The sequence below is a fragment of the Salmo salar genome, chromosome ssa20 (genome assembly GCF_905237065.1).
Source record: "Salmo salar chromosome ssa20, Ssal_v3.1, whole genome shotgun sequence".
NCBI lineage: Eukaryota > Metazoa > Chordata > Actinopteri > Salmoniformes > Salmonidae > Salmo > Salmo salar.
The window spans coordinates 35,619,281-35,644,930 of record NC_059461.1 but is presented as its reverse complement, the minus strand read 5'-3'; the positions used below and the strand labels follow the sequence as shown (position 1 = coordinate 35,644,930).

At 44.7% G+C, this 25,650-nt stretch overlaps 1 protein-coding gene and 1 long non-coding RNA gene across 4 annotated transcripts in view; one reads left to right on the top strand and one right to left on the bottom strand.

Moving 5' to 3' along the window:
- Window positions 1-438: 438 nt before the first annotated feature.
- LOC106580512 (uncharacterized) lies at window positions 439-2,940 on the bottom strand. The gene is made up of 4 exons (XR_001322898.2): window positions 2,817-2,940; window positions 2,384-2,440; window positions 2,255-2,294; window positions 439-1,109 (listed from the first exon to the last, which is right to left on the bottom strand). It is a non-coding gene; the product is annotated as an uncharacterized lncRNA (long non-coding RNA).
- Window positions 1,824-25,650, top strand: part of LOC106580510 (condensin complex subunit 2) — a 33,598-nt gene continuing 9,771 nt past the window's right edge. For 2 of the 3 annotated variants that reach the window (XM_014161663.2, XM_045703270.1), the window contains exons 1-11: window positions 2,478-3,045; window positions 3,153-3,243; window positions 4,793-4,885; window positions 5,173-5,290; window positions 5,508-5,647; window positions 9,503-9,692; window positions 11,949-12,031; window positions 12,262-12,464; window positions 14,805-14,950; window positions 15,120-15,226; window positions 21,248-21,367. In XM_014161663.2, the coding sequence (XP_014017138.2) occupies window positions 2,783-3,045; window positions 3,153-3,243; window positions 4,793-4,885; window positions 5,173-5,290; window positions 5,508-5,647; window positions 9,503-9,692; window positions 11,949-12,031; window positions 12,262-12,464; window positions 14,805-14,950; window positions 15,120-15,226; window positions 21,248-21,367 (1,554 nt within the window). In that variant the 5' untranslated portion in view covers window positions 2,478-2,782. Of the gene's footprint in view, window positions 1,992-2,477; window positions 3,046-3,152; window positions 3,244-4,792; window positions 4,886-5,172; window positions 5,291-5,507; window positions 5,648-9,502; window positions 9,693-11,948; window positions 12,032-12,261; window positions 12,465-14,804; window positions 14,951-15,119; window positions 15,227-21,247; window positions 21,368-25,650 lie in introns of those variants that run through there. The other variant, XM_045703271.1, reaches the window with a different exon arrangement.

Below are 25,650 nucleotides of genomic sequence, written 5' to 3'. Positions count from 1 at the left end.
AAGATAAATGGCCTCTTTCTCCCCCTCATCCCATCCTCCCAGGCACTCTATCCACTTCTACTCATGGTGTGTGTGTGTTTATGTTCCAGTTTCCTCTATAGACCATAACCATATATCATTGGGGCACTTCTCTGCAGATGCATTAGCCAGATTATACATCACATCTCTCCAGGAGGAGGGAGGGAAAGGGAGTAGTGCAAGCCAGGGCATTTAGACTGACTGTGGGAGTAAACATTGAAAGGCGTGAATGCTTCCTCAATGCAGGTATTCCGGGAATAGGTAGGCTTTGACTGAGAAAAACAACATGGAGAGATTATATGGTGACAGAGAGATCATTGGCACTAGAGTAGCATAGATAAAATGGAATAGACAAATAGACTACATAATGGTGAGACCCATTGATAGGAAATAGGGTTTGTTGAAAGAGTACACATGTGCAAAGGTTGTATGTTTATTCATAAGGTGGGAAATGTTAAAACCAAATATCTGTGCACACAATTTCACTAACTATTACTACATCATAATACACAGTCCTGATCACCATTTGATAAAATAAAATACTTATATTGGAAAGGCCACAAACCTATCCAATGCAATGCATTGATTCTGTTCTCTTCTAGACCTACTTACCGCCATCTAGTGTCATTTATGAATAAAACATCAGTACTGTCTGTATTTGAGAATGTTTGAATTAGTCTAGCAATTCTTTCATAGGTTACCAACATGTTTTTTATGACGGAAATAGGGGAAATATTTCAATATCCAAACCTAAACTCAATTACAATGATACGATTCTGGCCTAAACCAGGGACCTTTATCTTTTCTAAATAGACTTTAAAAACAATCGATTTCTTTAATATAGCGCTTTCATTACAAGTAGAATCTCAAAGTCGCTTCAAAAACAAAATAAACAATAAACTAGTTGACAAAACAAATGTAGGAATATGGCAGTTCTTGGGTGATGGTCTTGCACAGCTTTAGATGATAAGCAGTTGAGAAAGGTACTATCTTGAGAGGAGAGAGAAAGCGGCAGTACACATCAGCAGCGGTCCAGAAAAGCCGGAGCAAGCCTCTGCATCTCCTCACCGCAGTCCACTTCTCTCTAGAAACTGGGCCAGGGGGCCAAAAAGCAGATGCTCTTTATCTGGTGTTGCTGCATCATTCAAATCACAATGAGCAAGATAGCTAGCTAGCCAAGCCAAATATAAACAGACTTGTCACAATCGCACAAGCATTTCGCTACACCGCAATAACATTTGCTAATAACGAATGTGACCAATACAATTTTATTTTAATTTGAATTGCATGGGTCACCACCAGATATTTCAGTTCATCTATCACCAAAAGTTGATTAAAAAATGCAACAAAAAAGAAACACTTAATAATTACAATAGGCATATTTACAGAGCTCTTTGCCTAGGTTACCTCACAGCGCCATTTACTGACTTTATTGTCCCCTTTGGGGAAATTTATTGCAGTATCATGTAGACGTTTTAAAATTGCATTTTTTTTACTGGGTCAGGCAGTAAAAAATTCTTAGTCCAAAGACCTTACCTCTTCTGTTTAAAGGGTGCATATGCTCTGGAATATGGTGCCATTTGGGACACAACTTGGTCAAATATTTTAATTAGAGAAAGGACTCTACACCGCAGGTGGGTCACCCACTCTGGAGATAAAACACCAGAGAAAATATTTAATGGTAGAAATGTCACCTCAAAAAGTTGAGCACCTCGGTAACACTCCCCCAGTTTGTCATCTTCTAAACCGCCCGATTAGCCACCAATCACCCCATTAAAAGGTGGAGACAATGGTGTGATTGGTAAAATGTTTCCACCTTTTAATGGGGTGATTGGTGGCTAATCGGGTGTCTACATTTTCAAATCTGATCAGGAACAAAAGTGCATTCCTACAAAACACGTTTTGTTTTCATTTTAATGTAGCTATCTATAAAGAAACAGTTCACTGTTCCAGAAGCTTTGGAAATAATCGAGGTAATGTACGAATTCAATCTAGTTACAGCTTTTGTTTTCATACAGCAGCGTTAGCTAGCATAAACAAAATCTGGGGATGGCAAATTAGCACATTTTAGTTAACTTTAACGGGTGGGTATAATTTGTGGAACGTTCCAACAGGAATCTGTTCCCAAAACGTTGTAAATAACAAGATTGCCAACAAACAACGCATACAAAGTTGTATAGCGGTAGAATAAGATACCGGGTAGGGAGTGGACAATTTTGTTAAGTTTTTCACTCACCACGTTTATTCCGAAAAATGTCTGTCCTCATCCTGGTAGCCTATGGAGAAACATTAAGAATAAGCTACGTGGTGAGTTGATGCTTATTCGGCAGCTAGTTAGCTAGGTGAATTGATCATGTTAACTTACTTTGTATGCGTTTGTTGTTGGCATCCTTGTTATTTACGAAGTTTTTGGAACAGATTCCTGTTGGAACGTTACAGAAATTATACCCACCCATCCAGTTATGTTTTTAGCTAGCTAAAAAGTTGGCTAACTAGGTAACGTTAGTATCACAGCTACCAACAACCACAAACGATACATTCCTGTATTTAGGCTAGCTAGGTTTAGCTTTGCCAGCCCAAGTGCTAACTAAAATTACTTTGTTTACAGGTGGCCAACAACAAAAATGTTGTTATTTTAGGATTGCTTTGGAACAAAAATCAGGTCGCCTTTGCTTTGGTAACGTTAGATAGCTAGGCTCCTATGATCAAATATCCAACAGCTAACGTTACTGTTAGCTACCGACAGTATAACTAATTTTAATAAATGCAACTTCAGGAAGCAGAGAGGAATAAAGAACCTAATGTGCATCTCTGTGTCCCCCTCTCTCCCCAGGCAGTCACGATGAGCTCATCGTCCTCACCCCTTTCCCGGGTGAGGGGCGCCTCTCCTGCAGCGAGCAGCACCCCGCTCTTCGCATCTTTCGAGAGAAACGATGATGAGCTAGAGCGGCGTCAGAGGCGCAGATCCCGGGTCATTGACCTGCAAGCTGCCGCTGACTCCTCATTTAATGAATCTCCCTCTCATAGGTAGGACAAGCCCTCTCTCTGCCAGTAATCTCCTTTAGTACGACGTCTTGACAGGTGTTCTATTGATTTAGACCTTTGTAAGAGACAATCCTTGTGTTTGTGGGCAGCACCACGGAGACCCCTGCTGCTGTGCCCAAACTGTCAAATGCACAGATCTCAGAGCATTACTCCACCTGCATCAAGCTCTCCACTGAAAATGTAAGCAGCATGTGCATGCATATATTGCTGTTAACAGGCACTATTCTAAGAGGGGCAGAATACATCCCAAGGAAATGTTGATGTGGTGTTCTCGCTCCTAGTCATTGCTTATGGTGTCATGTTTCCTTCAGAAAGTATTCATACCCCTTGACTTATTCCACATTTTGTTACAGCCTGAATTCAAAATAAATAACATACATTATTTTTCTCACCCATTTACACCATCTCATAATGACAAAGTGGAAACATGTTTTTTTTAATGACACCCCTGAGTCAGTACATGTTACAATCACATTTGGCAGCAATTTTAGCTGTGTGTCTTTCTGGAAGAGTCTCTAAGAACTTAGCAAACCTGGATCGTACAACATTTGCACATTATTATTTTTCAGCTCTGTTCCTTTATGATTTTGCCTGTGCTTAGTTTTTCTGTTTCCTTTTATCCTAAAAAGCTCCCTAGTCCTTGCCAATGACAAGCATACCCATAACATGATACAGCCTTGAAAAAAATGAAGTGCGCACTCAGTGATATGTTGTTTTCAGTGTGCCCCAAACATAATGCTTTATATTCAGGACATAAAGTTAATATCTTTGCCAAATATTTTGCAGTTGTACTTTAGTACCTTACTGCAAACAGGATGCATGTTTTGGAATATTATTCTGTGCAGGCATCCTTCTTTTCACTTTGTCAATTAGGTTAGTGTTTCTGGAGTAACTACAATGTTGTTGATCTATCCTCAGTTTTGTCCTATCACAGTCATTAAACTCTGTAACTGTTTTAAAGTCACTTTTGGCCTCATGGTGAAATCCCTCAGTGGTTTCCTTCCTCTTCGGGAACCGAGTTAGGAAGGACTTCTGTATCTTTGTAGTGATTGGGTGTATTGATACACCATCCAAAGTGTAATTAATACACGGTCCCGTGTGGCTCAGTTGGTAGAGCATGGTGTTTGCAACGCCAGGGTTGTGGATTCGATTCCCACGGGGGACCAGTACGGGGGGGAAATGTATTCACTACTGTAAGTCGCTCTGGACAAGCGTGTCTGCTAAAAGGCATTGGAAAACCTCCCTGGTCTTTGTGGTTGAATCTGTGTTTGAAATTCACTGCTCGGTTGAAGGACCTTACAGTTATCTGTATGTGTGGGGTACAGAGATTGAGGTAGTCATTCAAAAATCATGTTAAACACTATTGCACACAGTGAGTCCATGCAACTTATTATGTGACTGGTTAAGCAAATTCTTACTCCTGAACTTCTTTGGGCTTGCCATAACAAAGGGGTTGAATAGTTTTTGACTTAAGACATTTCAGCTGTAATTTTTGTTATTAATTTGCAAAATAAAAAACATAATTCCACTTTGACATTATGTGGTATTGTCTGTAGGCAGGCCAGTGACACAATCTCAATTTAATCAATTTTAAATTCGGGCTATAACAGAACAAAATGTGGGAAAGGTCAAGGGGTGTGAATACTTTCTGAAGGCACTGTATCTCCAACCATGCAGGTTATTGGAAACTGGCATCTCAGATTCACAAAGCCTTGTCCTATTTTTGTAGAAAATTACCACCAAAAATGCCTTTGGTCTCCACCTGATTGACTACATGGCTGACATCCTCAAACAGAAGGATTCTGAGCTCACAAATTTCAAGGTATGGCTTGATACATTAATTATTCCTTTATTGTAGTTTCTGTTTCTTATGTCTCCTTAAATTTACTCATCACAAAACTCTCTTCAGATTTGCGCTACTATTGAGGAGATTAAAGTATAATCTACTAATGAAGAAATACGTTTTTAGCGCAACCACTTAAGATATACATTGTTTTTATAGGCTTATTCCAAACCAATGGAGTATATTGATGACAGACTGGTCATTTCACTTTATGGGCCTAGCGTCTGTTGGCTGTATGAGATGTGTTTTTCTCTGTCCTTGCCTAGGTGGCAGCGGGTACCTTGGACGCCAGCACCAAGATTTACGCAGTCCGAGTGGATGCTGTCCATGCTGATGCCTACAGAGTACTGGGAGGCCTGGGTGCTGAGACCAAGCCTGGGGAAGGTGAGAGCCTCTTAACTATAACATCCATACACTGTCTGTGTCCCAAATGGCAAACTATTCCCTTTATTGTGCACTACGTTTGACCATGGTCCACAGCGTAGTGCACTATATAGGGAATATGGTGCCATACTGTGACTTGCTCTGTCGTAAAAAATGTAATAATTGTTGTCAATTTAAGATCATCGGGCTCTGACCTTTTCCTATGCGTATGGAGCAGGAGATGGGGGAGAGATGGAGGACGGTGCTGCAGGACAGCTGGCTGCCAAGCAGGTGGTGAAGAAGAAGAGGCCTCCCAAAAAGACTGTGGAGCAGAACCTGAGCAACATCAACAGCTCTGAGTCAGAGAGGAAGTGTGAGGTAAGTGATGGTTTTCCTTCTCCAGGAATAGCATGAGGTAAAGTACCAGGCTATGCCTGTGAGGTTTGATGTGGAGTCACCTGGACATGTTTGAGACACATAGCCAAACTCTGAATATAAATGGAATTGGTGCGGAAAGCCTTTTTAATTTTGTAAAGTGAGTGTGGAAGAGGTGAAATAATTGTTATTATTGTATTACTAGAAAGTGTATGCCCTCGGGCCTGGAGGGAAGCAAAAGTAATTCCGCCACCTAAGAATAGCGGAATGACTGGCTCAAATAGCCACCGAATCAGCCTCTTACCAACCCTTAGTAAGGTTTTGGGAAAAATTGTGTTTGACCGGATACAATGCTATTTTACAGTAAACAAATTGACAACAGACTTCCAGCACGCTTATAGGGAAGGACATTCAACAAGCACAGCACTTACACAAATGATTGATTGTCTGAGAGAAATTCATGATAAATATTGTGGGGGCTGCTTTGTTAGACTTTAGTGGGCTTTTGACATTATTGATCATAGTCTGCTACTGGAAAAACGTATGTGTTATGGCTTTGCACCCCCTGTGATATTGTGGATAAACAGTTACCTGGCTAACAGAACAGAGTGTTCTTTAACAGAAGCCTCACCAACATAATCCAGGTAGAATCAGGAATTCCCCAGGGCAGCTGTCTAGGCCCCTTACTTATTTCAATCTTTACTAACGACATGCCACAGGAAATTGAGCATGTTGAGGTAACTAAACTGCTTGGAGTAACCCTGGATTGTAAACTGTCATGGTTAAAACATATTGATACAACAGTAGCTAAGATGGTGAGAAGTCTGTCCATAATAATAAAGAGCTGCTTTACCTTAACAGCACTATTAACAAGGCAGGTCCTACAGGCCCTAGTTTTGTCGCACCTGGACTACTGTTCAGTCATGTGGTAAGGTGCCACAAAGAGGGAGTTAGAAAATTGCAATTGGCTCAGAATAGGGCAGCATGGCTGGAGAGATTGACTTAATCACTAATTGTATTTGTGGGAGGTATTGACATGTTGAAAGCACCGAGCTCTCTGTTTAAACGACTAACACACCGCTCAGACACCCATGCATACCCCACAAGACATGCCACCAGAGGTCTCTTCACTGTCCAAGTCCAGAACAGACTATGGGAGGCGCACAGTACTACATAGAGCCATGGCTACATGGAACTCTATTCCACATCAGGTAACTGATGCAAGCAGTAGAATCAGATTTAAAAAACAGATAAAAATACACCTTATGGAACAGCGGGGACTGTGAAGCAACACAAACATAGGCACAGACACATGCATACACACACACAATAACACATGCACTATACACACAAGTACACATGGATTTTGTGTTGTAGATATGTGGTAGTGGAGTGGGGGCCTGAGGGCACACACCAGGTGTGTTGTGAGCTGCTGTCTGAAAGATGACTGGGAATATGGCTGAATATAAACAGTGTATTTATTCCCTCTACAAGGCAACCAAACAACCGACATGTTGGTATAGGGAAAAAGTGGAGTCGCAATTCAACGGCTCAGACACGAGACGTATGTGGCAGGGTCTACAGGCAGTTACGGACTACAAAAAGAAAACCAGCTACGTCACGGACACCGTCTTGCTTCCAGACAAACGAAACACCTTCTTTGACCCACGTTGAGGATAAGTGCCACCGACGCGGCCCGCTACCAAGGAGTGCGGGCCTCTCCTTCTCCGTGGCTAACGTAAGACATTTTAACGTGTTAACCCTCGCAAGGCTGCTAGCCCAGACAGCATCCCTAGCCGTGTCCTCAGAGCATGCGCAGACCAGCTGGCTAGTGTTCTTAAGAACATATTCAATCGCTCCCTATCCCAGTCTGCTGTCCCCACATGCTTCAAGATGGCCACCATTGTTCCTGTACCCAGGAAGGTAAAGATAATTGAACTAAATGACTATCGCCCCGTAGCACTCACTTCTGTCATCATGAAGTGCTTTGAGAGACTAGTCAAGGATCACCTCCACCTTACCTGCGTGGCCATGCATGCCTCCAACTCAATCATCAATTTTGCAGACGACACAACAGTAGTGGGTTTGATTACCAACAATGACAACACAGCCTACAGGGAGGAGGTGAGGGCACTCGGAGTGTGGTGTCAGGAAAACAACCTCTCATTCAACGTTAACAAAACAAAGGAGGTGAAGATGACTACGTCGGGAGGCTGAAGAAATTTGGCTTGTCACCTAAAACCTTGGCAAACTTTTAATGATGGGCAATTGAGAGCATCCTGTCGGGCTGTATCCCTGCCTGGTATGGCAACTGCATCGCCCTTAATCGCAAGGCTCTCCAGAGGGTGGTGCGGTCTGCACAACGCATCACCGTGGGCAAACTACATTCCCTCCAGGACACCTAAAGCACCCGATGTCACAGGAAGGCCAAAAAGATCATCAAGGACAACAACAACCCGAGCCACTGCCTGTTCACCCCGCTACCATACAGAAGGCGATGTCAGTACAGGTGCATCAAAGCTGGGACCGAGAGACTGAAAAACGGCTATCTCAAGGCCATCAGACTACTAAACAGCCATCACTAACACAGAGCAGCTGCTGCCGACATACAGACTGTGGTGGCTAATTTCTGCATTACCTAATGAGGAGAGTTACAAACTTCACACACAAGTCAGAGTTATACTTAAAACTACATCTTAATAATTAAGATGCTTTTGCAAAAGCACTTGACCTTCAATGATGCGCTATCTCTAATGAACCATTGAAAAAGTGATTACACAAAAGTACAAAGATCCTTTACACCCAAGATCCACCCCTCTCAACGTACATGACGAACAACGGATCATAGGAACCGTTCACAAAGGTTAAGTTTTGTATGAAAGATATCTATAAAACATAGCAGACAGCAACTGCTGTGTCAAGTGTTCATTGTATAGACCAGTATCTGGTCCTCCTACCCCAAACTGGAACCGTCTCTCCCTGGTACGGTATAGAACAGAACCATTAGCTCATCCAATGGCATAAATCAATTGACAACTCTAGATACTCCCATCTCAAGTAAACCCCCTCTTGACTCCACTCCTGGACAAGCTCACTGAGGGGAGTGACTTGCGCACAGACAAATAATTGTTTCCCCATTAATCACGCCATCCCTTCACATGGTTTAACAATACATTCACATATGACAAGTATCTCACATAAGCATATTATGCAAATGAAACATTAATTATCTATGTTACCCAAATAATTCTGATTCATCCACCACAAGACTCAAATCGTTGGCCACTTTAATAAATGGATCACTAGTCACTTTAAATAATGCCACTTTAATAATATTTACATATCTTACATAAGTCAACTGATATGTGTATATACTGTATCTTATACAATCTATTGCATCTTGCCTATGCCGCTCGGTCATCACTCATCCATATATTTATATGTACATATTCTTATTCCATCCCTTTAGATTTGTGTGTATTAGGTAGTTGTTTAATTGTTAGATTACTTGTTAGATATTACTGCACTGTCGGAACTAGAAGCGCAAGCATTGCGCTACACTCGCATTAACATCTGCTAACCATGTGTATGTGACCAATGAAATTTGATTTGTGTAATCTGTTATGAATGTATTGAAATGTTATTAAAATTGTATAACTGCCTTTTGCCGGACCCCAGGAAGAGTAGCTGCTGCATTGGTAGCAGCTTATGGGGATCCATAATAAATACAAAGCCAGAGGACTTATGATATTTACTGAGAGTATGGATCCAGACAGGATTGTGAAAGTTCCTACAAAGCTCACACATGGTAAGCTCACCAATATTCTCCTCATTATCATCCCACCCCTCCAACTCCAGGTGGACCCCATGTTCCAGCGCATGGCGTCGTCCTTCGATGAGAGCAGCACAGCAGGCGTCTTCCTGTCAGTGCTGTTCAGTGAAGACAGTCGCTGTGAGCTGCTCTTCCCCTCCCACATGACCCTGCTGCACTCCACTCAATCCTGCTCCCAGTCTCCTCTGCAGCACGTCCCTGCGCTGCCCTTCACAGGTAACACTGACTGGGTCACGTCAGCATCACACTTTGATCCGAGGACATATGTAGCAAATGCCTCAGAGTAGAAGTTCTGATTTAGGATCAGTTTTGCCTTTTAGATCACAATGTATACGATTATGTGTACAATGGGAGCCTGATCCTAGAACAGCACTCCTACTCAGTGCTTAATTTGTAAATTGGGAGGTGCCTGAACAAAGTGAGCCTGAGAGAGCGGTGACCTGGGGGGGCTCTGAGGTACCAGAACGCATAAAAAAATACTTTCACCTTCATAATAAAGCATCGGATGCATTATCGCTTTTGCGTACTGGCATAGCGCAGTAGAGATGATTTGCAGAAGTTGCACACATGGGGAACCATTTTGTAGCCTGGGATCTGAGAAAAATGTGGTCTTTCATAAACTAATTTCATGCAATTCTATATCCTTTTAGATGACTCGAGACTTTAGCAGAATCTTTTTTAATACCCAACAAGTTATCGGAATTTCTGGATACTTTGACACTGACAAACTAAGAATCTGAGATCAATAAAAACGACCTTGTCTTGAATCCATCAATAGCCGTGGCCTAGGTGTGTGGAGACAAACATATTGTACAATATGAAAAGGAAATTAGTCTTAAAAAGCTTTCCAGTTTCACTGACTCACCCAATGATATGCAGCTCACTCACTGGTGATGTTTGATGTGCTCGTGCCAAAAGCTTATCTCTTGTTTTACTTTGTAAAACAATGAAGTTCACTCAATAGGTCTATTTGGAAGTTGATAACTTGGTAGACATATTAGTCTTTTCAGCAGGATCCATTTGCTTTACAACCTGTGAAATTATTGCTAAAGGTCTGTTTTGGCTGCATGCTGTTCACTTACAGATTTGCTGCTCGTTCCTGACTGTAGGCATCAAATCACATTTTTATTGGTCACATGCGCTGAATACAACAGGTGTAGACTTTACAGTGAAATGCTTACTTACAAGCCCATTCCCAACAATGCAAAAGTTAAAAAGACAAATATATTTTCTAAATAAAAAGGAAATGGTAACAGCAAAAATGCTATGTACAAGGAGTACCAGTACTGAGTCAATGTGCAGGGGTACGAGGTAGTTGAGGTAATACAGTATGTACATGTGGGTAGAGGTAAAAGTGACTAGGCAATCAGGATATATAATAAACAGAGTAGCAGCAGCGTGTGTGTGTGTGGCATCAATATCATTGTGAGTGTGTGTGGGTAGACTGAGTGTGCATAGAGCCGGTGCAAAACAATTTAAGATTAATAAATAAAAGGGGGTCAATGTAAATTGTCCAGATAGCCATTTGATGAACTGTTCAGCAGTCTTTTGGCTTGCATTGCAATTGGGCTACACACAATCCACAGCTAGGCTATTAAAAAAAGAAATGTTATTGATCCTCTGTGGCTAAATTATAGGCCTACTCCTTATTTCTGAACAGACGGCAATAATTCTATAACTTTGGTAAATACATGAACATTTATCAGGGGTGCTGCGGCACCTCCAGCACAATTCTTGCGGCTATGGTTCTATAAGGAAATAAATCATGTAGTGCAAGATACAGGCGTGTTTCTTTCTCTCACCACCGCAATGGCCACGTGCGTTTGGTCTATATAGGCTACAATGTTGCGCAAAAACCCGGGCCGGCCCACACTAATCAATTCTTAGAATATCAGGCATGTTTTCACATAACATATGTTAGGGGGCAGAAGAAATCTAGTGGAGTAAACTTTAATTTTGACATTGAAAACAGTGAAAATAATTTTTCATGCCACGACAGGTACTGAATCCTGGCAAATAGGTTCCGAAAGGAAACTGAGAAGAGCCGGATCCTGTTGCAGCAGAATCCAGATTAAATGAAGCACTGCTCCTACTCTGAGACACATGAATACATGTGACCCCTGGGCTGTTTTTGCTGTAGTCTGGCATAGTATCTCTAGATTTTCTCAGAGCCTATAGCTGGTTGTGTTGATTGTTGAGTGATGCTGTAAGGCAGTGTTTCTCAATCCTGGTCCTGGGGACCCAAAACGGTTCACATTTTTGTTTTGCCCTAGAACTACACTCCTGATTCTACTAATCTAAGGTATGATGATGAGTCTGTTAGTGGAATCGGGTATGTAGTGCGAGGACAAAACAAAAATTTGCACCCCCCCCCAGAACCAGGATTAAGAAACACTGCTGTAAGGTATTGGCAGTTGGCCTACATATTCCGATTAATGGTATCATTCATGAAATGATTGTGTGATTGGACAGGTGGTCTCCAGCAGACCCAGGAGAAGAGCTCCATCTGCCCCTCCCTGGCAGACTTCTCTTTCACCAGCTGGAACCCTGACCAGGTGAGAGCAACATACACTGGCAATATACACAGTCTGCATCCCAAATGGCACCCTATTTCCTATATAGTGCACTACTTTTGAAATATAGTGCACGATATAGGGAATAGGGTGCCATTTCGGGAAGCACCCGTCTTTATTTTAGTTTGGAAATGATACAGATTGGAGGTATTGTTTTGATACAGTAGTCATATAGCCCTACAGTCTCTATATAAATCGTTCTTCTATTACAGACCATGAACCAGATGCTGGAGAAGATGAAGCAGGGGGATCACGTGTTTGACCGGAATGCTGAGGCGGAGCCGGATGAGGAGGAGTGTCAGGATTTTGGGGATGATTTTGATGGAGACTATGACGAGGGTCAGGGGGACTATGGTGGAGAGGGTTCCAAGGAACACAAGGATGGCTGTAAGGCTGGAGGGCTGGGGAGAGGAAGGTGAGTGTACTGAGGGTGTTTGTTACAGGGTGGTAACAACCTGGGGGCGTTTGTTGGTACTCTGCTTGTTTATACCTGTAGAGCAGTGGTTCCCAAACACTTTATAGTCCCGTACCCCTTCAAACATTCAACCTCTAGCTGCATACCCCCTGTAGCACCAGGGTCAGCGCATTCTCAAATGTTGTTTTTTTGCCATCATTGTTCCTACCACACACTATACGATACATTTATTAAGATTTGACGTACATGGCCCGTCCATCGTCCCTTTTAATGCGGTGAAGTTGTCCTGTCCCCTTAGCAGAAAAACACCCCTAAAGCATAATGTTTCCACCTCCATGTTTGACGGTGGGGATGGTGTTCTTGGTCATAGGCAGCATTCCTCCTCCTCCAAACACGGCGAGTTGAGTTGATGCCAAAGAGCTCAATTTTTTTGTTCTCAACTGACCACAACACTTTCACCCTTGTCCTCTGAATCATTCAGATGTTCATTGGCAAACTCCAGACGGGCATGTATATGTGCTTTCTTGAGCAGGGGGGCCTTGCGGGCGCTGCAGGATTTCAGTCCTTCACGGCGTAGTGTGTTACCAATTGTTTACTTGGTGACTATGGTCCCAGCTGCCTTGAGATCATTGACAAGATCCTCCCATGTAGTTCTGGGCTGATTCCTCACCGTTCTCATGATCATTGCAACTCCACGAGGTGAGATCTTGTATGGAGCCCCAGGCCGAGGGATATTGACAGTTCTTTTGTGTTTCTTCCATTTGCGAATAATCGCACCAACTGTTGTCACCTTCTCACCAAGCTGCTTGGCGATGGTCTTGTACCCCATTCCAGCCTTGTGTAGGTCTACAATCTTGTCCCTGACATCCTTGGAGAGCTCTTTGGTCTTGGCCATGGTGGAGAGTTTGGAATCTGATTGATTCTGTGGACAGGTGTCTTTTATACAGGTAACAAGCTGAGATTAGTAGCACTCGCTTTAACATTTTTTTCAATTTTACTCATTTAGCAGACACTCTTATCCAGAGCGACTTAGTAGTGAATGCATACATTTTATACATTTTTTTTAAATTAATTTTTTTCTTCGTACTGGCCCCCTGTGGGAATCGAACCCACAACCCTGGCGTTGCAAACACCATGCTATACCAACTGAGCTACAGGGAAGCCTGTAGAGTGTGCTCTTAATCTCAGCTCGTTACCTTTTATAAAAGACACCTGGGAGCCTGAAATCTTTCTGATTGAGAGGGGGTCAAATATTTATTTCCCTCATTAAAATGCAAATCATTTTATAACATTTTTGACATGCGTTTTTCTGGATTTTTTTGGTTATTCTGTCTCTCACTGTTCAAATAAACCTACCATTAAAATTATAGACTGATTATTTCTTTGTCAGTGGGCAAACGTACAAAATCAGCAGGGGATCAAATACTTTTTTCCCTCACTGTGTGTGTGTGTTTGTGTGTGAGAATCACATTTTTATTTGGCGTACCCCTGACAGCATTATGCATACCCCAGTTTGGGAATACCTGCCATAGAGGATCCCAGCGATGTTTCACGAGGAATGGTATCCCACAAGGAAACAGGTCCGGTAGCTTGAATTGACCTTGTTCTGTCTCTAGTTTTGTTGTTTTGTGTACCATGATGTCCTGAGTGTTTCAAAACTGTTATGACGGTAACACACCCAAACCCATTAAATGTCCAGTTTAGATGTCTGAATGAATGAAGGGAAACAATTTGACTCGACAGAAAAAGCTCTACTAATGACTTTGACCTCCTTAACTTAGGTCCAGGCAGGCTTTAGAATTGGAGTTACTTATCTGAGCAAAAGTAATTGGATTAACTGAAGATGTGTTTATTAAATCCATATTTTTCTAGGTTTAAAAATGAAACTGATGTTTGTTTTCCATCTTGGGAAATAGTTACAGGGGAGATGGATGAGCCAATTAGACGATTAGGTGGCCATGATAGTATGCGGGCCAGATTAGGAATTTAGCAAGGACACCGGGGTTAACACCCCTACTCGTACAATAAATGCCATGGGATCTTTAGTGACCACAGTCAGGACACTCGTTTAACGTCCCATCTGAAAGACGGTACCATACACAGGGCAATGTCCCCAATCACTGCACAGGGGGATTGGCTTTTATTTATTTTTATCAGAGGAAAGAGTGCCTCCTACTGGCCCGCCAACACCACTTCCAGCAGCATCTGGTCTCACATCCAGGGACCGACCAGAACCAACCCTGCTTAGCTTCAGAGGCAAGCCAGCAGTGGGATGCAGGGTGGTATGCTGCTGGCCATGTATTTTAAATGTCATTCTGTGGTGTGGCTGACTGTCCACAGGGATGTGATTCCCATTGGAGAGGGGGACATAGCCACCATGTGTCTGCAGCTGTCCAACCAGCCCAGAGAGTACTCCTACTTCAGCCCTAGGACCATGGCTGCCTGGGCAGGTCCTGGCTACTGGTGCTTCAAACCTCTGCACAAGAGTGAGTGGTGGTTGTACACACAAAGCCATGTTGTATATGTAGTTTATGTGTTTGGGTGAATTCCTTAACAGCATTGGCCACTAAATAGCACCTGTTCATTCCTCTTGTCTCGCGTGTGTGTGCGTGTGCGCGTGTGCGTGTGCGTGTGTGTGTGTGTGTGTGTGTGTAGAGGACAACATGCCTGAGAAGGAGGGTCGCAAGAGGAAGCCTAAGAAGGCCTTTGAAATCGACTTTAATGACCATGTCAACTTTGAAACCTACTTCCGCACCACTAGAGTAAGCCCTTGGTAACCCCTCCAGTTCTCTGATTATTGTTTGAGCTGCACCCAAGAGCATTAATCGGAAATAAGGTGGCGCCAGAGATCAAGGATGACGTTTTACGTATTCCAAACCAATTGTGTTTTTTGTTTGTTTCTTTGCATTGTTTGTAACTTATTTTTGAACTTATTTTGTACATAATGCTGCTGCTACCGTCTCTTATGACCGTAAATAACTTCTGGGCATCAGAACTGCGATTACTCAACACGGACTGGCAGAATCCTTTTTTTCTTTTAACTAGTCCTGACAAGCCAGAATTGAATGTTATGCTGTTTCCCTGGGAACAGGCCCAGATCCCTGTCATTTGCGTGAAAAGGTGAAGAAAAAGTGACCAGAGGGCGGGCTGCCTTCTGAGAATTTGTAGGCGATCGACTAAACCCCAACTTCCTTCCATTCTACTAGCAAACCTGCAATCTTTGGAAAATAAAATCGATGACCTACGCGGAAGATAAACTACCAACGGGTCATTCAAAACTGAACGACGACATCAACATACAGCTGGCTGGTTATACGCTGTATCGGCAGGACAGAACAGGGGTGTCTGGTAAGACAAGGGGCGGCGGAGTGTATTTTTGTAAATAACAGCTGGTGCACGATATCTAAGGAAGTCTCAAGGTTTTGCTCGCCTGAGGTAGAATATCTCATGATAAGCTGTAGACCACACTATCTACCTAGAGAGTTGTCAGCTGTATTTTTCGTAGCTGTCTACATACCACCGCAGACCGATGCTGGCACTAAGACCGCACTGAATGTGCTGTATTCCGCCATAAGCAAACAGGAAAACACTCACCCAGAGGCGGCGCTCTTAGTAGCCGGGGACTTTAATGCAGGGAAACATAAATCCGTTTTACCAAATTTCTATCAGCATGTTAAATGTGCAACCAGAGGGGAAAAACTCTGGACCACCTTTTACTCCACACACAGAGACGCATACAAAGCTTGCTCTCCATTTGGCAAATCTGACCATAATTATATCCTCCTGATTCCTGCTTACAAGCAAAAATTAAAGCAGGAAGCACCAGTGACTAGATCAATAAAAAACAAAAGTGGTCAGATGAAGCAGATGCTAAGCTACAGGACTGTTTTGCTAGCACAGACTGGAATATGTTCTGGGATTCCTACGATGGCATTGGGGAGTACACCACATCAGTCATTGGCTTCATCAATAAGTGCATCGACGACGTCCCCACAGTGACCCTACGTACATACCCCAACCAGAATCCATGGATTACAGGCAACATCCGCACTGAGCTATAGGCTAGACCTGCTGCTTTCAAGGAGCGTGACTCTAACCCGGAAGCTTATAAGAAATCCCGCTATGCCCTCCGACAAACCATCAAAGCGTCAATAGAGGACTAAGATCGAATTGTACTACATAGGCTCTGATGTTCGTCGGATGTGGCAGGCCTTGCAAACCATTAGACTACAAAGGGAAGCACAGCCGAGAGCTGCCCAGTGACACGAGCCTACCAGATGAGCTAAACTACTTCTATGCTCGCTTCGAGACAAATAACACTGAAACATGTATGAGAGCACCAGCTGTTCCGGAGCCGATGTAAGACCTTTAAAACTTCTTCGGGATCATTGTCCCTTCCACGGGATGGTTGAACTAACACAGGCTAATTCGATTAGCATGAGGTTGTAAGTACAAGAACATTTCCCAGAACATAATTTAGATATGATATTGTCATGAAGATTAACAAGAATTTAAGCTAACTGCACTGTCCAATTTACAGTAGCTATTATAGTGAAAGAGTGAGGAGAGTGCACAATTTTGAACATGAAAAGTTATTAATAAACAAATTAGGCACATTTGGGCTGTCTTGATACAACATTTTGAACAGAAACACAATGGTTCATTGGATCAGTCTAGAATGTTGCACATACATTGCTGCCATCTAGTGGCCAAAATCTAAATTGCACCTAGGCTGGAATAATACATTATGGATTTCAAAGAGGATGGTACAAAAGAACACTTGTGTTATCTTTTAACAAATCTATTGTGGTTCCTTTCAAATGGTACCAAGAATATGCATATCCTTGCTTCAGGGCCTGAGCTACAGGCAGTTATATTTGGGTATGTCTTTTTAGGCGAAAATTGAAAAAAAGGGGCGGATCCTTAAGATCAACATTCACACACAGATTACCAGGATGTGTACTGCAAGCATGCGCTGACCAACTGGCAAGTGTCTTCACTGACATTTTCAACCTCTCCCTGTCCGAGTCTGTAATACCAACATGTTATAAGCAGACCACCATAGTCCCTGTGCCCAAGAATACTAAGGTAACCTGCCTAAATGACTACCAACCCATAGCACTCAGGTCTGTAGCCATGAAGTGCTTTGAAAGGCTGGTCATGGCTCACATGAACACCATTATCCCAGAACCCTAGGCCTCCTCCAATTTGCATACCACCCTAACAGATCCACAGATGATGCAATCTCTATTGCACTCCACACTACCCTTTCCCACCTGGACAAAAGGAACACCTATGTGAGAATGCTATTCATTGACTACAGCTCAGCGTTCAACACCATAGTGCCCTCAAAGCTCATCAATAAGCTAAGGACCCTGGGACTAAACACCTCCCTCTGCAACTGGATCCTGGACTTCCTGACGGGCCGCCCCCAGGTGATAAGGGTAGGTAACAACACATCCAACACGCTGATCTACTACACGGGGCCCTCAGGGGTGTGTGCTCAGTCCCCTACTGTACTGCCTGTTCACTCATGACTGCACTGCCAGGCATGACCCCAATACCATCATTAAGTTTGCCGATGACAAAACAGTGGTAGGCCTGATCACAGACAACGACGAGACAGCCTATAGGGAGGAGGTCAGAGACCTGGCCGGGTGGTGCCAGAACAAAAACATCTCCCTCAACGTGATCAAGACAAAGGAGATGATTGTGGACTACAGGAAAAAGAGGACCGAGCACGCCTCCATTCTCATCGACGGGGCTGCAGTGGAGCAGGTTGAGAGTTTCAAGTTCCTTGGTGTCCACATCACCAACAAACTTACATGGTCCAAGTTGGGGATGGGCGATATGGCCAAAATCTCATATCCCGATATAGGTAATTTCATATATCGATACATATCACGATAGACACATTCTGTAAATTCAATGAATAAATAGTTTATATAAAGTGGCCACATGTAAAGGCCTATTTCTTATTACATTTTGAATTATACTCTACAAATAAAAGGTATTTGCATTTGGGACCTTGAGTCGAGTGTTAGCATCAACTCACGAAACCCCCGTTTCTCGACAGTGTAAATTAGGGCCATGTCTTTGCAAATGTAAGTTGTGACGGCAGCTGTTACCTCCTTCCATCTTCGTGATTCTTTGCCATATGGTGTGCCGCGGGCAAAAGCCTCTTGCAATGTCAGTCGGGGGTTTGTTTTGAGCACTCAACTGTACTTTTTGGGGTCTCATCCGTAAACTCTCTCCATACTGTTTCACATGATTCTTGCGTAGGTGGTAAAAGAGGTTAGTGGTGTTTGAGCCTGTTGTCAGGACTGGCCTGCGGCAAATTTTGCAGAGGATGGTTTTCTGGTGCGTGTCATACTTTACATACCCAAACCACGCCCTTGCGACCAAAGTAGCCCCTCCATTTAGGTCCGGTCTCCGTGCCACGTTCACTTCCCTCCATGTTTGTTTGTGTTGCAAATGTCCAAATATTGCCATAAAGTGTTATTTGCGACACAACGAAATAAACGAGAGCATAATATGAAACGATAGAAGTTTTTCTATCGTCACACGATATATATCATCATATCGCCTAGCCCTAGTCCAAGCACACCAAGACAGTCGTGAAAAGGGCACGACAAAACCTGTTCCCCCTCAGGAGACTGAAAAGATTTGGCATGGGTCCGCAGATCCTCAAAAGGTTCTACAGCTGCACCACCGAGAGCATCCTGACTGGTTGCATCACTACCTGGTATGGCAACTGCTTGGCCTCCGAGCGTAAGGCACTACAGAGTTTAGTGCGTACGGCCCAGTACATGACTGGTGCCAAGCTTCCTGTCATCCAGGACCTCTACACCAGGCAGTGTCAGAGGAAGGCCCTACATTTTCAAGACTCCAGCCACCCTAGTCATAGACTGTTCTCTCTGCTACCACACAGCATGCGGTACAGGAGCGCCAAGTCTAGGTCCAAGAGGCTTCTAAACAGCTTCTACCTGGGCCGACTCTCTTCTCTGTATACATCAATGATGTCGCTCTTGCTGCTGGTGATTCTCTGATCCACCTCTACGCAGACGACACCATTCTGTATACTTCTGGCCCTTCTTTGGACACTGTTAACTAACCTCCAGACGAGCTTCAATGCCATACAACTCTCCTTCTGTGGCCTACAACTGCTCTTAAATGCAAGTAAAACTAAATGCATGCTCTTCAACCGTTCGCTGCCCGCCCGTTCAGCATCACTACTCTGGACGGTTCTGACTTAGAATTAAATCTAGAATCAGCTTCCTATTTCGCAACAAAGCATCCTTCACTCATGCTGCCAAACAGTCCGTTTTACGAGGGTATCTTGCCGATCCTTGACTTCGCCGACATCATTTACAAAATGGCCTCCAACACTACTCAGACTGCATCCAATTTGCTATCACAGTGCCATCCGTTTTGTCACCAAAGCCCCATATACTACCCACCACTGCTCTCGTTGGCTGGCCCTCGCTTCACATTCGTTGCCAAACCCACTGGCTCCAGGTCATCTATAAGTCTTTGCTAGGTAAAGCCCCGCCTTATCTCAGCTCACTGGTCACCATAGCAGCACCCACCCGTAGCACTCGCTCCAGCAGGTATATCTCACTGGTCACCCACAAAGTCAATTCCTCCTTTGGCCGCCTTTCCTTCCACTTCTCTGCTGCCAATGACTGGAACGAATTGCAAAAATCACTGAAGCTGGAGACCCATATCTCCCTCACTAACTTCAAGCACCAGCTGTCAGAGCAGCTCACAGATCACTGCACCTGTACATAGCCCATCTGTAAATAGCCCATCCAACTACCTCATTCCCATACTGTTATTTATTTTTTTACTCCTTTGCACCCCAGTATCTCTACTTACTTATTTTTTGCACATCTATCACTCCAGTGTTTAATTGCTATATTGTAATTATTTCGCCACTATGGCCTATTTATTGCCAACCTCCCTTATCCTACCTCATTTGCACACACTGTATATAGACTTTTTCTCTATTGTTATTGACTGTATGTTTGTTTATTCCATGTGTAACTCTGTTTGTGTCACACTGCTTTGCTTTGCTTTATCTTGGCCAGGTCGCAGTTGTAAATGAGAACTTGTTCTTAACTATGCTACCTGGTTAAATGAAGGTGAAATAAAAAAATAAAAACCCCCAAGCCATAAGACTCATGAACATCTAATCAAATGGCTTCCCAAATGGCTCCCCCCCTCCACCGCTGCTACTCTCTGTTATCATCTATGCATAGTCGCTTTAATAACTCTACCTACATGTACATATTACCTCAACTAATCGGTGCCCCCGCACATTGTCTCTGTACCGGTACCCCCCCATGTATAGTCTCGCTATTGTTATTTTACTGCTGCTCTTTAATTACTTGTTACATTTATTTCTTATTCTTACGCAAATATTTTTTTCCCTGCATTGTTGGTAAGGGGCTCTTAAGCATTTCACTGTAAGGTCTACACCTGTTGTATTTGGTGCATGTGACTAAATTTGATTGTATAATCACTAGTAGGCAGTCACATTTTAACGTTAAAGTGCCCGTTTTCTGAGCCGTTGTCAATTACTGTATTAGTCACTTCTGTAAATCACTTTTGATGCTAATACAGGGGTCAAGTGTCTTGACAAACTCTGCATATGTATAAGACAGTTATGTGGTTTCAAATGTTAGTCACTGCAGCCGAGGAAATTTGGCTATAGGAGTTTCCTCACCACTCACACATTGATTCGAACCGTTCCCTCACCTCTGCCTAATGTGTTTTCCCAGGCTGCTACCACTATCATCAAGTCAGCCCTCAGTACCAGCAACAGGAAAACCACTCTGGCTGCAGACTTCCAGTTCCCCCCTGAGACCCTGTCCCAACTCAGCCTCAAACCTGCCAGCACAGTAAGACCTCCTGTACACAACAACCAGCATAGAATAAACACTTTTTGGGTGAAATGAATGTAACACACACTAGTTGACCCTGTCCTGCGTCTCCATGGTGATACCGGGGGACAGTGGTGTGCTAAAACAATGTGCAGCCGCCACCAGATACAGTCAGGCCTTCATCACCGTAGCTGAATGGAACTGATATGCTGGTGCAACTGATAAAGTGAAGATTGTGATGCCAATGACGTGTGCTCCATGTCAGTAAACGTGTGTGTGCGCTCCATGTCAGTAAACGTGTGTGTGCGCTCCATGTCAGTAAACGTGTGTGTGCGCTCCATGTCAGTAAACGTGTGTGTGCGCTCCATGTCAGTAAACGTGTGTGCGCTCCATGTCAGTAAACGTGTGTGCGCTCCATGTCAGTAAACGTGTGTGTGCGCTCCATGTCAGTAAACGTGTGTGCGCTCCATGTCAGTAAACGTGTGTGCGCTCCATGTCAGTAAACGTGTGTGCGCTCCATGTCAGTAAACGTGTGTGCGCTCCATGTCAGTAAACGTGTGTGCGCTCCATGTCAGTAAACGTGTGTGCGCTCCATGTCAGTAAACGTGTGCGCTCCATGTCAGTAAACGTGTGTGCGCTCCATGTCAGTAAACGTGTGTGCGCTCCATGTCAGTAAACGTGTGTGCGCTCCATGTCAGTAAACGTGTGTGCGCTCCATGTCAGTAAACGTGTGTGCGCTCCATGTCAGTAAACGTGTGTGCGCTCCATGTCAGTAAACGTGTGTGCGCTCCATGTCAGTAAACGTGTGTGCGCTCCATGTCAGTAAACGTGTGCGCTCCATGTCAGTAAACGTGTGTGCGCTCCATGTCAGTAAACGTGTGTGCGCTCCATGTCAGTAAACGTGTGTGCGCTCCATGTCAGTAAACGTGTGTGCGCTCCATGTCAGTAAACGTGTGTGTGCGCGCTCCATGTCAGTAAACGTGTGTGTGCGCGCTCCATGTCAGTAAACGTGTGTGCGCGCTCCATGTCAGTAAACGTGTGTGTGCGCGCTCCATGTCAGTAAACGTGTGTGCGCGCTCCATGTCAGTAAACGTGTGTGCGCGCTCCATGTCAGTAAACGTGTGTGTGCGCGCTCCATGTCAGTAAACGTGTGTGTGCGCGCTCCATGTCAGTAAACGTGTGTGTGCGCGCTCCATGTCAGTAAACGTGTGTGTGCGCGCTCCATGTCAGTAAACGTGTGTGTGTGCGCGCGCTCCATGTCAGTAAACGTGTGTGTGTGTGCGCGCTCCATGTCAGTAAACGTGTGTGTGTGTGCGCGCACCATGTCAGTAAACGTGTGTGTGTGCGCGCACCATGTCAGTAAACGTGTGTGTGTGCGCGCACCATGTCAGTAAACGTGTGTGTGTGTGTGCGCACCATGTCAGTAAACGTGTGTGTGTGTGCGCACCATGTCAGTAAACGTGTGTGTGTGTGTGCGCACCATGTCAGTAAGTGTGTGTGTGTGTGTGTGCGCACCATGTCAGTAAACGTGTGTGTGTGTGTGTGTGCGCACCATGTCAGTAAACGTGTGTGTGTGTGTGTGCGCACCATGTCAGTAAACGTGTGTGTGTGTGTGCGCACCATGTCAGTAAACGTGTGTGTGTGTGTGCGCACCATGTCAGTAAACGTGTGTGTGTGTGTGTGCGCACCATGTCAGTAAACGTGTGTGTGTGCGCACCATGTCAGTAAACGTGTGTGTGTGTGCGCACCATGTCAGTAAACGTGTGTGTGTGTGTGCGCACCATGTCAGTAAACGTGTGTGTGCGCACCATGTCAGTAAACGTGTGTGTGCGCTCCATGTCAGTAAACGTGTGTGTGCGCGCTCCATGTCAGTAAACGTGTGTGTGCGCGCTCCATGTCAGTAAACGTGTGTGTGCGCACCATGTCAGTAAACGTGTGTGCGCACCATGTCAGTAAACGTGTGTGTGTGCCGCACCATGTCAGTAAACGTGTGTGTGTGCGCGCACCATGTCAGTAAACGTGTGTGTGTGTGCGCACCATGTCAGTAAACGTGTGTGTGTGTGCGCGCACCATGTCAGTAAACGTGTGTGTGTGTGCGCACCATGTCAGTAAACGTGTGTGTGTGCGCACCATGTCAGTAAACGTGTGTGTGCGCACCATGTCAGTAAACGTGTGTGTGCGCACCATGTCAGTAAACGTGTGTGTGTGTGCGCACCATGTCAGTAAACGTGTGTGTGTGTGTCGCACCATGTCAGTAAACGTGTGTGTGTGTGTGTCGCACCATGTCAGTAAACGTGTGTGTGTGTGCGCACCATGTCAGTAAACGTGTGTGTGTGTGCGCACCATGTCAGTAAACGTGTGTGTGTGCGCACCATGTCAGTAAACGTGTGTGTGTGTGCGCACCATGTCAGTAAACGTGTGTGTGTGCGCACCATGTCAGTAAACGTGTGTGTGTGTGTGTGTGTGCGCACCATGTCAGTAAACGTGTGTGTGTGTGTGTGCGCACCATGTCAGTAAACGTGTGTGTGTGTGCGCACCATGTCAGTAAACGTGTGTGTGTGTGCGCACCATGTCAGTAAACGTGTGTGTGTGTGTTGCGCACCATGTCAGTAAACGTGTGTGTGTGTTGCGCACCATGTCAGTAAACGTGTGTGTGTGTGTGTGCGCACCATGTCAGTAAACGTGTGTGTGTGTGTGCGCACCATGTCAGTAAACGTGTGTGTGTGTGTGTGTGCGCACCATGTCAGTAAGTGTGTGTGTGTGTGTGTGCGCACCATGTCAGTAAACGTGTGTGTGTGTGTGTGTGCGCACCATGTCAGTAAACGTGTGTGTGTGTGTGTCGCACCATGTCAGTAAACGTGTGTGTGCGCACCATGTCAGTAAACGTGTGTGTGCGCACCATGTCAGTAAACGTGTGTGTGCGCACCATGTCAGTAAACGTGTGTGTGCGCACCATGTCAGTAAACGTGTGTGTGCGCGCACCATGTCAGTAAACGTGTGTGTGCGCGCACCATGTCAGTAAACGTGTGTGTGTGTGCGCGCACCATGTCAGTAAACGTGTGTGTGCGCGCACCATGTCAGTAAACGTGTGTGTGTGTGCGCACCATGTCAGTAAACGTGTGTGTGTGTGTGTGCGCACCATGTCAGTAAACGTGTGTGTGTGTGTGCGCACCATGTCAGTAAACGTGTGTGTGCGCACCATGTCAGTAAACGTGTGTGTGCGCACCATGTCAGTAAACGTGTGTGTGCGCACCATGTCAGTAAACGTGTGTGTGTGCGCTCCATGGCAGTAAACGTGTGTGTGTGTGCGCTCCATGGCAGTAAACGTGTGTGTGTGTGTGTGTGTGTGTGTGCACACCATGGCAGTAAGTGTGTGTGTGTGTGCACACCATGGCAGTAAGTGTGTGTGTGTGTGCACACCATGGCAGTAAGTGTGTGTGTGTGTGTCTGTGTGTGTGTGTGTGTCTGCACACCATGTCAGTAAGTGTGTGTGTGTGCACCCATGTCAGTAAACGTGTGTGTGTGTGTGTGTGTGTGTGGCACACCATGGCAGTAAACGTGTGTGTGTGTGTGTGTGCACACCATGGCAGTAAACGTGTGTGTGTGTGTGTGCACTCCATGGCAGTAAACGTGTGTGTGTGTGCGCTCCATGTCAGTAAACGTGTGTGTGGCGCTCCATGTCAGTAAAGCGTGTGTGTGCTCCATGGCAGTAAACGTGTGTGTGCTCCATGGCAGTAAACGTGTGTGTGTGTGCGCTCCATGTCAGTAAACGTGTGTGCGCTCCATGTCAGTAAACGTGTGTGTGTGTGTGTGTGTGTGCTCCATGTCAGTAAACGTGTGTGTGCTCCATGTCAGTAAATGTGTGTGTGTGTGTGTGTGTGTGTGCTCCATGTCAGTAAATGTGTGTGTGTGCTCCATGTCAGTAAATGTGTGTGTGTGTGTGTGTGTGTGTGTGTGTGTGTGTGTGTGCTCCATGTCAGTAAACGTGTGTGTGTGTGTGTGCTCCATGTCAGTAAACGTGTGTGTGTGTGTGTGTGTGTGCTCCATGTCAGTAAACGTGTGTGTGTGCTCCATGTCAGTAAGTGTGTGTGTGTGTGTGCTCCATGTCAGTAAGTGTGTGTGCTCCATGTCAGTAAGTGTGTGTGCTCCATGTCAGTAAGTGTGTGTGTGTGTGTGTGTGCTCCATGTCAGTAAGTGTGTGTGTGTGTGTGTGTGCTCCATGTCAGTGTGTGTGTGTGTGTGTGTGCTCCATGTCAGTAAGTGTGTGTGTGTGTGTGTGTGCTCCATGTCAGTAAGTGTGT